The sequence below is a fragment of the Python bivittatus genome, unplaced genomic scaffold, assembly GCF_059951505.1.
Source record: "Python bivittatus isolate LINGU-HERP-01145 unplaced genomic scaffold, Pbiv_v1 ctg000080_np1212, whole genome shotgun sequence".
NCBI lineage: Eukaryota > Metazoa > Chordata > Lepidosauria > Squamata > Pythonidae > Python > Python bivittatus.
This window is the reverse complement of record NW_028277035.1, coordinates 47,644,937-47,659,785: the sequence shown is the minus strand read 5'-3', so window position 1 is coordinate 47,659,785 and position 14,849 is coordinate 47,644,937. Positions and strand designations below refer to the sequence as shown.

The 14,849-nt window shown below is 40.8% G+C and overlaps 1 protein-coding gene across 2 annotated transcripts in view; it reads left to right on the top strand.

The window, feature by feature from the left end:
* CACNA2D2 (calcium voltage-gated channel auxiliary subunit alpha2delta 2) overlaps positions 1-14,849 on the top strand; it is a 656,510-nt gene that overhangs the window by 556,140 nt on the left and 85,521 nt on the right. For both annotated transcript variants that reach the window (XM_088134018.1, XM_088134017.1), the window contains exons 12-13: positions 679-786; positions 7,216-7,294. In XM_088134018.1, the coding sequence (XP_087990144.1) occupies positions 679-786; positions 7,216-7,294 (187 nt within the window). The remainder of the gene's footprint in view (positions 1-678; positions 787-7,215; positions 7,295-14,849) is intronic.

The following is a 14,849-nucleotide window of genomic DNA, read 5'->3' as shown; positions in this document are numbered from 1 at the left end:
TACTAGTCCAAAGTCTCAAGTAAAATTAATGGGGTCTGAAATTCATACAAACATGCATAGTTCAGAATCTGCGCTGAAATCTGCAGTTTTTTAAAATCTGTAATGAGGTTTGTAACTCAAAAATGTGTGTACAAAAATGCACATATTGAAGAAAATACAGAAAACTGTTTATTAGGAAGAAGCATGCACAAAAACACATTAGGTTACAGAAAAATTGCTTGAAGAAGCTGTACTATACAGGTTAAATACCAGGAAAAGTGCATTCAAACATGGGTACAATAAGAAAATGGCATATAAAAAAATATACTAATGTTCATGTACATTCTGTTTGTCCCACTGACTATAGAAACTGATGCATAAATCAATCAAACAAATTTATAGTCATGAAAATGAGATAAACAAAAATGTTTTGCCCATCCCTACAGAATTAAACATGATCGATAGGTCTATATCCAACCACACTTTCCTTCCTGCCACTATAATACATCTCTGCACATGTCAAATAAGTCATTTTTCTGAATAATACAGTTACAATACTGATGATTCCCACCAATAATTTACTTTAATCAAATGCCAGTACAAATACAGTACTGCATATTAGGTTGTATCTGTCAGAAAAAAACATTATACTTAGCTCTGTGTCCTATACTTGCTGAAATGTCCATTTCTTATTTATAGCCCAACATCACAAGAGCCAATTGCAATAAGATGATCATGATGTTTACTGATGGAGGAGAAGACCGAGTGCAAGATGTTTTTGAGAAGTATAACGGACCCAACAAGACGGTGAGTGTTCAGACTGCATCTGAACTTGCCCTTGTGACATGACTATATTATCTCCCCAGGTGGGCAGCTGATATTGCTACAGCCATTTGTGTGTCTCTTCAAGTTCACTGTAAGGTTGGAGAGTAGTGTATCCAGATGGCCCATTTCACAAAGAGGTCCCAAAGGAACATTCTCTGTGCACTATAAAAATATAAGAAACCATCAGTGAAGGCCTGCTGAAGATACTTCCAACAGTATTAAAATGTCAGCATCAGATCCTTTTCCTTCCACAATCCAAACCAAACCATGGTACAGTTCCAGCCTTATCCTGTCTGGTAATGCCACTGCCATACTACTAACCACGCTCGGAGGCCAGAAATTGTATATTGGTCCCTCAAATGGTTGCCAGCTCCAGCACCATGTATCAAGTATATGAGCTTTTGAATATCAAGAATCTAAACAATGAGTAATAGGCAGAATACAACATAAAGTCAGGCACTTTACACATACACATATAAATGACATTCTTTCTTCACTAAATGTATAAAAATGCTATTTATATGCTTACTAGAAAATGCTAAGTCAGCTTATCAGACAGAAAAAGAACTCATGTTGGTGCATTTACTAGCTTTCAGACAGTAAAAAGGAAAACAATCTCTTCTGCATAGCCTCTAAATGAGAATAGACCCCTAAAGTTCCTAACCATCTGGACTCCTGAATTTTTTTTTAGAGAAGTTCTTGATTTTACCTGTGCTTCAGCAGAGCTGATTGGGGAAGTCTCCACTAGAGACATAATGAGACAGGATTTGTTTTACTCTTCTACCATGACAATTGCATTTACTTACATTTCAGATTCAACAAATATGATTAAGCTAATAAATTTGGTTCTGTCTGGGAGCCAGAAAAAGGAATTAGGTGAAATTCACAGATTTTCTGTTGACTGCCAGGAAATACCCAGCCAAATGAAAGGGTATGCAAAATAACAATAATAATACTTGAACACCATAGGCATTGACAAAGTCACCATCAGTCAATTGCAAAAGGCAGCTTTACTTGGAACAGCTTACATTCTGTGACCATACCTTTAACACCATCAAACAGCATCTGCCTATCCCAGGTCCATGGGAAGGACTTGATAGGAGGATAAAAATGCCAGATCTAGTCTAAATATCTGGCTGACTGTGCAACCAACAATAATAATCCAATAACAACTTATGAACACCTTCCTCTCCCCATTCTATGGAATTGTCTTGTTCTGAATGTCCATCCTTTGATTCTGATGGGTCTATTTTACAAAAAAATGGCTGTGCAGTGGCTAACCTTCTGAATGCCCCATATGGACACTTGACTTTTGCCAGGAGAAAAGACAGGTGAAGTCATAATTTGCCTCTCCTGTTCAACTGCATATACGGTGATATTCTTTCTCAGTGAGGATTTCTGCACGAGTCAGTGATAACACCAACATAACCAGATCTTTGAATATAGGATATAATACATGAATCAAGAAACACAACCAAATAATTGAAGACCCAGCTGTCTGACTTGCTTCAATTCAGGCATGGGGACAGGCAGGAGCGGCTAACTCAGGTTTTATCCGCCTCATTTGATACCAGCTATTTAGATAGTTGATCTTCCTGCCTGTCTGCTCCTGCACTGAGCCACTGCCCCTTTAATGGGGCGTCTAACGTGCTGGCACTGGTTTTATTGCTTGCACTGACCTTGAAGTGCCAGAAGGAAAGGTGGACAGAACTTCCTTTGAAAGTTTGTATAGGCTGTTGCTACAAGAAAAAGAATACCTTCTATTAATACTGCTGGATTTTGGAGATATTCCATCAAAATCAACTGTATGGGGAAACATCAGCCTGCTAGTGGAAGTTCAAGTCAAATGGCTTAGACTCAAAGTAGCATAACTTCTTTATTCCTCACATTCACATCCTTTCTTCCTCTTCATACAAACAAAGGATATGATTATATCTCTTTTTCATTTTTGGAGAGGATACTCTTATTCAGCATGATTAGTGGGAAGTTTGTAGCCCTCCAGATGTTGCTGACTACAAATACCAGCAGTCCCCAGCCTCTTCTGTGCCATGAAAAAGAAAAAAAATTTCTAGCTTATATATGTCTTGTCAATGCAACTAATAGTGGGCATCAGAAGTAGGACAATTGCCATGATTCCTTAAAAACTCATCCTCAGTTTTTTTAATATCTAAATTTAATTTCAGTGCATGTATACAATTGAGGATGGAAATTGACAGTGAGGACCTGTTGATTGGAAAGGTGAAAGTGAGGATTAATTTGACATCCCCTGAAACATTTTAGAGAGGGCAAGAAAAGGAGGACTCCAGTATTTTAATGTTCAGAAGCAGAAGCCAAATCAGTTTGCCAATTGATTGGCTCCAGGGAAAGGATTCAATTTATAAAACTCAAATTCTGCAAGGAGGAGATGATAGAAGTTGTAATCCAATGTGGCTAGAAAGGCCTCATATTTTGAAAGTCTGAATTACAGGGATTTCCTCCAGACAATACTCTATCCATAATTCCCAGTAGATGAAGAGGAGGGAGAAAGTACAAAAGACTTTCCTTTACCTTTGCCATTTCTATAGGAGATGTGTAATGATTGGATGAAGAGAGAAAAAGAAGTGTATCTATATAGTATATTTATATACTACTGATGACAAATATAAACCAACATAACATCAACATAAAATACTCCCCAAGTAAACAACAATAAAACTATAATAACAATAACAAGACAAGATTAAAAACGAAGGTAAAAAGAATAAGAGCAATTGTGGGTGCCAACCTTGGTCTAATCACTGCAGCGTTAATACTCTAAGACTATATGGAAAAGTTCCATAACAGCCTCTTGAAACAATGCTGGGGAGGTGCCAACTGAATCCCTCAGAGGAAAGCTGTTCCACAAGATGGGAGTCACCACAGAAAAACAGAGTTTGCCCTCCCACCTCACTGATGTGGGTACACTGACCACCCCTACCTGGGATGAGCTGGTTCCAACTGGTGATAGCAGGCCTGAACCTACCCGGAAGCCAAGCCATGTAGAACTTTATAGGTGAAAACCAGCATTTTGAACCATATCCAGAAACCTCCTGTGCTCACAGTACAGGCGCTGGGTGGATACCACTGGTGTCACTCACCAACATGCAGGCTGCTGCATTTTGCACCTGTTGCAGTTTCTGAGTAATCGTGAAAGGCAGCCCTATCCAAAGCACCTTGTCTTAGTCTAGGGATGATGAAGTCATGAGTGATCTTGCCAAAGCTAGATGTTGGCATATCCAACGTAGCTGCAGAACTATTTCCTCTGTCTCCCCGCTCCAAGGGAAGGAGGATGAAATTGGAAATAAGAGAAGAGAAGCTGGAGGGCAGAATTGCCTTTCCTTCTTTCCTCCTCTCTTGTAATTCCTCTTAGGCTCCTATTTCTGCACAGTTTTTCAACAGCACTTCATGTATTATTATGGGGCTTATGTTTTTTTTTCCCCTTGAATAAAGTGGGGGAGGGGGGATGTCCTTCCATAATGTATCAAATCTATTTTTCTTGACAAGCAGGCTTTTCCTCTTAAGAAATGTGGAAGCATGTGAGCCCTGATTAAGACAACCAGGCAAATTCATTCTTTCTTTGATATGAAATTGAGCAACAGTGCTGTTACATAACAATGCCTACAATCATTTGGTTTCTTCATAAATATGATCCAAAGTGAATAAAATAGTTTTCGCTTCGTTGGATATGGGTATACAACAGCTGCTTGAAAATGCATGGCCAATAGCCATCATGCATATGGTTTAGTTTTTGTCACAAAACTGCCAAAAAGATCAATTAGTGAGCAGCAGAATCAAATCAATATGCTCCTGCATTTTCAGGCCTTTTTTCCTACAACTACTCCAGGAGTTATGGGAATTGACCTTTGGTTAAGGACATCAACAGCTCAAAATTGTCAAAGGTTCTGTGAGTCATCTTGGGCATTTTGGAAAAAGCGGGATACATATGTATGGATGCAACATTTCTATTTTACAAATTAAATGGCACATACACAAATTATAAAAAAATAAGATCCTGAGCAGAGGGTTATAAATTGCAAATCAGGGTTCCTTAAACTATACTACTGTCAAGTACTATTCTCTCATAAGAGGTTTAGGGAAGCAATATGAAATGTATAGTAGTCTCTTGAAAATTCCTGCTTATTGTTGGCGTCCTCAGCATACCGGGTGACACTGGTGCCCAAGATTATTTCTTTAATTATTTCGATTTATATGCCTGCCCATCTCACCAAGGCAACTGGTGGAGAAAAACACAGTTAAAAACGTCAGTATAACAAGACAGAGAGAGAGATAAACCAATGCAAAAAAGCAAAAAAAAAAAAAAAAAAAGTGGGGGACTGAGGATAACTCATCAACAATAAATTAACTCGATAGGTTTGACTAACCCCCTGACCCCTATGCCTGGGAGAACAGCCTGGACTTAAGGGCTTTCTGAAAAACTAGCAGGGAAGGGACCAGTATAATCTTGGGTGGGATGGTATTCCTAGGAGCAGGCAGAGTGAAAGAAAAGGCCCACTGGGTCCCATTAGATCACACTCTTTCAGAGATGGGACCCAGAGCATGTCCTTCATGACAGTCCTGATGGGATGGGTAGAGACAGCTGGAGAAAGATGGACCCTCAAATATCCCAGCCCCATGCTATGAAGTCTGTATAGGTGACAACCAGCATCTTGAATTGCACCTGGAAGCCCTTTGGGAACCTGTGCAGCACACAAAACAATGGTATAACATGGGTATACAAAGGCATGTACATAATCACTCGTGCTGTTACATTCTGGATTGCAGCTTCCACATGTTCTTCAAGGGTAGCCCCATGTAGAGTGCATTGCAGTGCCCTGATCCAAAAAGGAGCACAACTGGCACACAACCCAAGGTTATTCAAAACCCTCCTGGCCACGGCTGCCACCTACTCCTTGGGCAACAGCCATGACTTCAGGAGGACCTCCAAATTGCGCACCAGGTCTGTCCTAGTAGTGAAACCCCATCTGAAGTAAAGGTGAAAAATCACTGGATCCAGGAAGTCCTAAAACACAAAGCCACTCCATCTCGCTAAGGTTGAACTAAGCTGGTTCTTCCCCATCCAGACCCTAGCTGCCTCCAAGCACTGACAGAATTTCCAGAGCATCACTTGGTCAACCTAGAGCAGAGATGCACTACTGAGTATTATCAGCATGGGACTCTGTGCCATCAAATGACCTCATCCAGTGGTTTCATGTAGATTAAATAGGAGTGGGGAGAGTACCCTGAAGCACCCCAAGCACAGTGGGCATGAGCAAAACCTCTCCCCTATCACTGACTGAAACTGATCTGGAGGAAGGAGAACCAATGCAAGACTGTTTTCCCTAGACCACCCAGAGCTGGTCCAGAAGGATATCATGACTGATGATATTGAAAGCTGCTGAAAGGTCAAGAAGAACAAGGATGAATGCACTATTCACAAGCTCAGTCAGTGCTGTTTTGGTCCCATGTCTAGGCCTGAAATCTTACAGAAAGGGGTCCAGATAATATATTTCCTCTAGTGTTCTCTGAAGCTGCAGCACAATAATCTTCTCAACAACCTGGTTAGAGACCTGGTGGATTGTGGGGTCTAGTGATGGTTTCTTGAGGAAGGGACAAACCTTCTTAAGCATCAGCAGGACCATCTCCTCCCTTAACAATGCACTCACCACTACCAGAGCCCACCCACATGTCCCTTCCTGGGAAGCCTTTCTAACCAGGAGAGGCATGGACCTAACACACAGGTGACTAAGCTCATGGCCCTGAGAACCCATATAATATCACAAGGATGAGCTTTGGTGAATTCCATAGGAGCTGCTTCAAAGCCAGAGTCCAGCTTACAACGGATCTGAGTAACGTTATCCAATAGTTACCTAAAGTATTCTTCACAGCAGCTCTGTAAATGAGTCTCCTGAGAAGGGACTGGGTCAGCCAGCACAGGGCCACAGGGCAGCTAACTGCAGACACAATAAGACTGGAAAAATCTTGAAGTCTTGAAAACTCTTACTCCCATGCATAGGCAGTATTACAGGGGCTCTAGTTCATGCTCAGTTGGGTTTATTCCTTGTTGACCTCCAGCAGCACTCTCAGCATCTCTTAAGATCAGGTTTTTCCACATGTTTAGGAAATGCTCCAAGGATAACTTTTGAATGCATGGCAGGAAAGAAGCCAACTAGTGGTCATACAAATAGATCTGAAAGAAGTGTGCTATTCAAGTAGTAAGAGTTTCTGCTAGTATTTGAATGGGCGTTTTGGTAGATTTCTTTTACAGGTGCCTACAGTGAAGTCATTTAAGTATGGGATAAAGTGAGGGAATGATACACTCAATGTTGACTGTTCCAAGTTTCTCTCCCTTTGGTAGACATAAATACTCCTTGTTGGTTGGTTGTTTTGTTCCAGGTACGGGTATTCACCTTTTCTGTTGGACAGCATAACTATGATGTCACTCCCCTGCAGTGGATGGCTTGTGCTAACAAAGGTAGGGTGGAGTGCTCAAAGGCAAAATTGCCTCCTCTTACTATACTGTATAAAGTGGGGGGAGTGGGACATACCCTCTGCTGGCCAAAAGTTAGCTTGCTATTTTCCAGAGATTGGAGTGGGCACCTTGTCCCTTTTCACTAGGGTCACAGCTATTATTCTGTGTTTTGGTGATGGGAACTGAATTCCCAATACATCTGGACAGCATTTGGAGGGAAAAGCTGATATAAATTAGCTCTAGATTGACAGAAGGGGGCATGCTGGATGGGGCTCAAGGTAGCTTCCTCATCTAACATGAAATTAATCTAAATGATTAATGCATGGCTGCTTATCTTTTTGCCAGATAAATTTACCTATCATAAAGTTGTTGAGTTGAAAGGGGCCATAAAGATCATATAACCCAACCCTCTGTACTGTATAGGAAGATCAATTAAACTATCCAGGAGAGGTGGCTCTGCAGCCTCTTCTTCAAAACCTCCATCCAACTCACAACCTCCATAGGTAGATTCTTCCACAGTTGTACAGATTAGAAGTTTTTTCCAATATTTCTAATATTTAAACAAAATCTAGATAGCTGCAACTGAAACCCATTATTTCTGGTCCTAGTTTCTGGGTCCATGGAAAATAGTTCTTCACCAACATATGCCAGTAATTGAGATGCACGTATACTTTTCTTTTGAGAGGGCCGTGGCGGGAGAGGAGATAGATAAAAGGTGCTACCAGACAAAGGTGCTGCCATTCAAAGGACAAGGTTCAGCAGTTCCATCTTTTGCTCCCTAATTGGATTGGGGGGGGAGTGTCGGCTTTGGCTTGTTTGTTTTGAGGAAAAGGAAAAAAATAGAAGGAATACTGGGAAAATCCAGGAGATTCATAAGTGGAAAATGTCATTACCCGGATTTTTTTCTGGTAACAGAACTCCCAGTTTGTGTGAAAAAATGATGGAGGTGTGAGTTACAGAAATGAAAGACTGGGTAATACAAAAACCTGTATGCTGTTAGAGGGTCGATTGACATCATCCCTTGGCCTATTTTCTCTCTCGCTCTCTGAGACTAATGTGGCCACAGATCTCTTTATAAGGTCTGTGAAGCTGCTCCTCACCAGGTCCCTGCCAGCTTGTCACATTCAGACAATCTTTAATTCTTGCTCACCTTCCTCTGTATCAGAAACCTTCTCACTGTCTCTCATTTATCTGAAATTGCCTTAGGTGCCCTTTTGTTCCCCAGGGCTGGCTTTCTATTCATACCGTCTGTATCTTTCAGCAGGTGGCAGAAGTCTGTGAACCTTTGGGCTGGCAGTAATCCATCTTCCCATTGTTCTGCCCTGTGGAAACACCTCTAGACAGAATGGCCAAGTGCCCACTTCTCTCTTTTATCCACTTTGCTTTCTTGTCCTTTTCCATCTCAGATCAGTAGTACATGTAGCAACTAATTCTCATTGTAATTCAAATGTTACTCTCCCTTTTAGGCTTTAAGTATTGCTTCCTCCGAGCAGCCGTCATCATGCATCATTGCACGTATGTGTGCAAGTGTTTTGATTGCCACTGCATCCAAGTAGAGAAGCTTGGTGAAAAGAAACTTCTCAGAGCTTTGCTCAATTTATATTAGCTGCTGCCATTTTCTGGCCAATCCGTTCCACTTTTTTTTCACACCATTAAGTAATGCAGTATCAGAATCAATTGCCAAGATCTGCTTTCAACTTTTTAAAAATCAAGCTTGGAGAAACACAGCTATTTCCTGCCTCAACTGCTTCACTGAATTAATTAATTTGTACAGAACAAGGCTTACCAGGATTAACCTAGACACTGATGTCACTACAATTCCAGGTCATTGGAAAGAATAGCAGAGGAGGGTGAGAGTGAAAGTCTATTCCATAATCAATTTGTTGCTGTGCTCCAAGATGCCACTGAAGTCTCAATAAACCAAACAAGGTTACCCAGTTGAGATACATCTCTTTGAGCAAGTCTGAAGCATCCTTATAACTGATTAATACTAAACCAGGCTTCTTCAACCCAATGATCTCCAGATGAGTTGGGACAGTAACTCTCAGAATCCCCAGTCATCGTGGCTACACTAAACAGACTCATTTGCCCCCAAAAGGTATTAGTTGAGTCAACCTTTAGATTAAGTTATATAGTATCTCGGAAGACACAAATGGAAATATTGCATTTTAGAAATCATTTTAGAAATTAAAGCACTGTGGAGTACCATGGACAAGTTAAATTAGATGCAAGTACATCGGATGTGTGCAACTGACATGAAGATTTTTATTGAACAGGAACCTACAAATCACATATTTGGGGCAGAGGATTTGGGAATAAAGTTCCTTAACCATTATCCTACCAGCACTTTTACTTTTAACTCCCCCCCCCCCCACCTCCTTCTGGCCTCTGAAGTTCCTGATATTTACTTACTGTTTATTCATGTAAATACCTGGTGCTCATTCACTGTCTCTCACTAAGAATATTAATCAGAGCCTCATGTACTGTAACATTTAGCTTTCCCCTGAGAGCTTAATTTTAGAAAAGAGAGAGATTTTGACAATTATTTAAGCCCCAAAGGTTTTTTGCTTGTTGACTTCCTTATTTTAATGACTTGTAGATATGTGAACCCTTCAGCATCCTTTTGCCTTTTTCCATATTCTCTTTAAAAACCTGCCTGTTTCTGACTGAAGGTTCTGTGTGCAGCTTTGTTCTCCATACTGCCTTTGTTCTGAAGGGCATGTGAAGCAGGAGGAGAGCCTTTGTATCTTGGGAGTGTTGTAATCTCCTGCTGCTGATCCCCCAGGTCTTGGTTTTTGACATCAAAGATATTTGGACAGCAACAGTGACATCATACTTAGGAAAGGCTCTACTGAAAACAGCAGGAGCTTCTGAAGGAGAGAGAAAAAGATGTAGGTAGTTAGAACAAGAGGAATGTCCTATTGTTACTGATAGCTGGTTACCACCATAACTTTCTCAAGAAGAATAAAAAGAGCCGTCTCATTTCAAAATGCCATGAAGGAAAAGCTCATGGCTCCATTGTTGCCAGGCAGAAGCTGCATGAGGTGCAAGATGACTGAGTGGACAAGAAAGAGCAAGGGATAAAATTCTTGAGGAAAAAGGTTTTCTGTAAAATATATGTTCCATTATTATAATACATAGCCAGCACATTTGGACAGCGTCAGGTTGGAGAAAGCTGTCATAATACTTCCTGCTTTCAGTTACAGGAAAGAAAACCTGTAACAAAAGGGGAGCATGCAGATTAAACAAGATTGGACTGTTATAGCTGATATAAATCTTTGGGACTAGAGCTGGTTTGTAAAAAGAGTGCCAGGACCTCAGGAGAAACAGCAGCTTACCTTACAGCCTATCCCCCTAAGCGTTGGGCACCTCGGTAGTCACCTCAAACTGAAAGTAAGTACAAATGACAGGGAGTCTTCTTTAGCAAGATTATCAAATGAAAAGGATAGTTGCACATGGATTTTGGTCTGAACGATTTCTCATTTGGAAGCAGTTTATCTCTTAAGTCATTAGGGTAGAGTGTTTCATAATTTCTTTCTAATGGCAAGGAGCCTTGTCTTTTCACTGATAACAGATGAGTTTGGAGGGGACTATTTTCAAACCATCTTTTGAATCCTCATCAGCCTGTGAACTGACCCTTGCTTGCTATTCAGATACATGTTTTTATTTCTATGGCTGGCTACAAACTGGCAAACCATTACTTATCTTCAGCCATCTTGGAGGAAGGAGGAGGCCAAAAATAGTAGCTCATTGCCACTACCAGTAAGCAAGCTGTCAAATGTAGAAAAGTCTAGAGAGAGAGTTACTTGATATGGCTTTCTCATCACAACATTTCTCTGGAGTTGCATACAGTCCCGTGGCTGGATTCAGGTCATTCCAGAAACATTTAGAAACTGCAATGATGTAGGATAGAGAATAAATATTGACATGGGGTGAGAACTGTTTGAGGCACAGGGGATCCCAGCTCTGTCTCCTGACCTTCAAGAACACCACATCAGCAGCAGAGGCAGGTCCAAACCTTTTAACAACCTTAATGTGGGGTTGTTGCTGTTGTGTTTGAATTCCACTCCCACCCTGCTTCCTGTTTTAGAAAAAAATATGCTGCAGATTTTCAGAGCAGTTTGGGATATCTTTCATTGCTTGGGGTTTATAAGTGAGAATAGAAAGAGTTTGCCACTCACAGGCCTTCTGCATTTGATGCTGCCCTTAATTTTGAAAAGAAAAAAAGTACCACCAAAAATCAGTAATTGGGTGCCAGATTTGTTGTTGGAATCTCAGAGTGCCCATCCCAACCTATACTTTAATTCCTCATTCTATCCAGCAGTCGAGGCTGGTGTGGTTAGTACTCTACTGATCAGCCTGTTCCACACAATTTCAACTTTCAGATATTATGAAAGTAGTAAGGGATACTCCACTACAATCATGTTTATCTCCTACATAACACTGTCTTGCTTGTCAACCCAAAGTCATCTGAGATAGGTGTGTCAGTTTGTAGATTTTCCCCCATTCTTTTATTTCTCCATGTTACCTTGATTATAAGATTATTCAGTGCTGAATGCATGATTTGCACCACATTAATATGCAGTCATATAGCAATTTGGAGAATTTTTGGAGGCAATTCAGTTTTAATGTATTATGACATTATCATGGAACCACTGCTAAGTCTGGACAACTGCCACTCCCACCCTTAAAGTAGTCTCCCTATAGCCCAAGCAGTACAGTAAAGAATAAAACCATACAGCTGAAGCAGTTTTTAGTCCACAGTAGATCTCAGGGTTGTAGCAACAAAGTCCGCTTGGTTTCTTGGAAAGTTCTGCTTTTTTCCCCCAGAATTATTAATTAAAACTGTCACTTGAATCAAAATGGTGGAAGATAAATTATTACATCTTTCTAGATCAGCTCTTCGACATTCAGCTCTTGGTGACTGTAAATATCTTGGCTTCCCTGTTTACAAAACTGAAGAAACATAATGGCACACCAAGTCATTTATTGCTGATGAATTTGCTGTAAATGAAGAGAGTCAGAGAGAAACAGATAAAATGTCACACATAACTGTAACTTTCATAGGGGGACTGCTAAACAGACATGGGAATTGAGGAGGCAGATGCTGCAGAGAGATGGAAAACGCTGTAGGCAGTGAGGTTCACAGATGTCAAGAGTTGGACTGGGAAGAGATCTGAGCAAATGGGCAGGGTGGATGGACTGGACTGGTGGCTAGAGAAGCAGGCATGGCTCTGAGGCCCACAGATGTGCATTTTTAAAATTATTATTATTGTTGTTGTTGTTGTTGTTGTTGTTATTATGCCTTTGTCAGTCTTGACTCTTGGTGACTGCCTGGACTAGTCCATGCAGTTTTCTTTCAAGATTTTGGAAGTGGTTTGCTCTGACCTTTTTCCTAGTGATGAGAGTGACTGGCCCAAGGTCACCCAGGTGGTTTTGTGTCTAAAGCAGGACTAGAACTGATGGTGTCCCAGTTTCTAGCCTGGTGTCTTAACCACTACACCAAACTGGCTTACAGATATGCATAAACTGGAGTTATTTATTTGTTTGTTAGATGTATATCCCATCTTTGCTTTAGGAACTCAAGGCAGCATCTATAGTGCTTCTTCTCCAATTCTTCTCTAAAACCACAATCGTATGAAGTAGAGTGGGATGAGAGAGTGACTGACCCAAAGTCACCCAGTGAACCCCCATGGCTGAGGGCAGACATTAAACAGGGTCTCCATGATCGTATTTAACACCTTACACTACCCCATACTTTCATTATTGCTGTTGCCGTTGTTCCCAGCTACATCATAACAGCCTTCCTGGAAAGGCACTTTGGGGTACAAAAAAGAAAATCATGGATAGAATGCTTTTTTTCTCTCAATATCCAAATTCAACTTTAAAAAGAAGGGAGGGCATTTCCACACAACATCATTTCTATTCCCAAGTCCCTCCAAAACTGTTTGAAGCAGACCTGCTGATCATCTTCACTTCTGCTGATCTCAAAATGGAAAGGCATTGAGTCAAATTAACGCTCTCCTTCCAACTGACCAATCGGAGCCTGTATAAGCCTTCATTCAGTCAGAACCTGTCAGGTCTTTGAGGTAGGCCAGGTTAAGAAAGAGACACTGTAGGGATTCCAGGAGTGCTCCTTTATTACTGTAGAGTATATTAACAGAATCTTCAAAGCTTGTCCAAGTTTCTCCTTATCCCAAGTTATACTAAAAGTTATACAAAAGCAAGGCAGAATTATTTTGAGTTTCTTTCTCACGTTTCCCTCCATCCCTGATCTCTGTAATCTCTTTCCCAAATCCCTCCTTAATGGCTTGCTTCTTCCTTCCCCCTTAACAGCTCTCCTTTCTGTTAACCACTTCCTCATCCCCAGGATCAGCTCTAAATGCCCTGGTGCCCAGACCACTGTCTCTCCTGGAGTAGCACAAGGTCCCTCACTCCTCTTCACCCCCCCCCCCAAAAAAAGAAATTAAATCAATTGCTAGTAGTCTCATTCCATGTTCTCAGTACAATTTAAATCTTTTTGCCTGGTTATTTAAAACAAAAATCTGAGAATTTGTAATGAAGAGAGAAGCTTTCTAGCTACTAGCTGCTATTTGTTATAATTGTTGTATATGTTGTTATTTGCTGTAATACAATTGTTAGCTGATAATTTGTAATTTCTCTCATGTTATACCTGCATCTATATAAACAACCTGTCTTCCCATCTCTCCCCCAAACCTTATCCCAATTTAAATCCTACATTAGTCTAGTCACTCTGTGCATCTGATGAAGAAAGCTGAAGCTCACAGAAGCTTATGTCTTCCAATAACATTTGTTAGTTGGAAAAGGGGCTGCAAGATTCCTGATTTTTGCCACCATAGACTAACACAGCTCTCCTCCTACAATGTCTGCCCTCTGTAGTTTCTGTTTTGCTGGAATTTAGATTTAAAATCCTAAGAGCAGGGATCTGTTTTTCTTGTGTTTATGGATGGATGAAAACAGAGATTGAGAATTTAAAGCATCAAACAATTATTTGTTCTAAATATGAGAAGAATATAGTTGCTCACTGAAAATGTATATTTATTCAAGTAACTAAAACATAATTAGAAATGTTTAAAAATGGACTCTCTGGGCCTCCACCTGCTTTAGCTGTCTCAGAAGTGAATCATTTCTTGAAAGATATGGGAATTCAGTTTCCATACCACTTTCCATGTGTATCTCTCTGTGAACCCTCTATGTGTACACATCTACCGTGAACACTATAAATTAGTATTCAGGTTTTATACAGGCTAAAGGATGGATCGGAGGGGAGGGTTGCAGATGTTTCACTCCATCTCCCAGCAAATCTTCCTCAGCAGGAGGGGTGGCTGCTATGCAGTATTTGTAGTCATGTAAGATCTGAACTTGGGGGAGTTGGTTGGACACTGGAGGTTTACTTGGAAGTGTTGATTAGTTGATTGCTGGGAATGGTGTTACCTCTATTTTGATGGATCCACCTTGTCTGCTTGTTCTGTGTGGCCTGGATTAGGCATCTGATTGGGTGGTAGATCATATCCAGTGAATGTAGCAACCCAGTCAG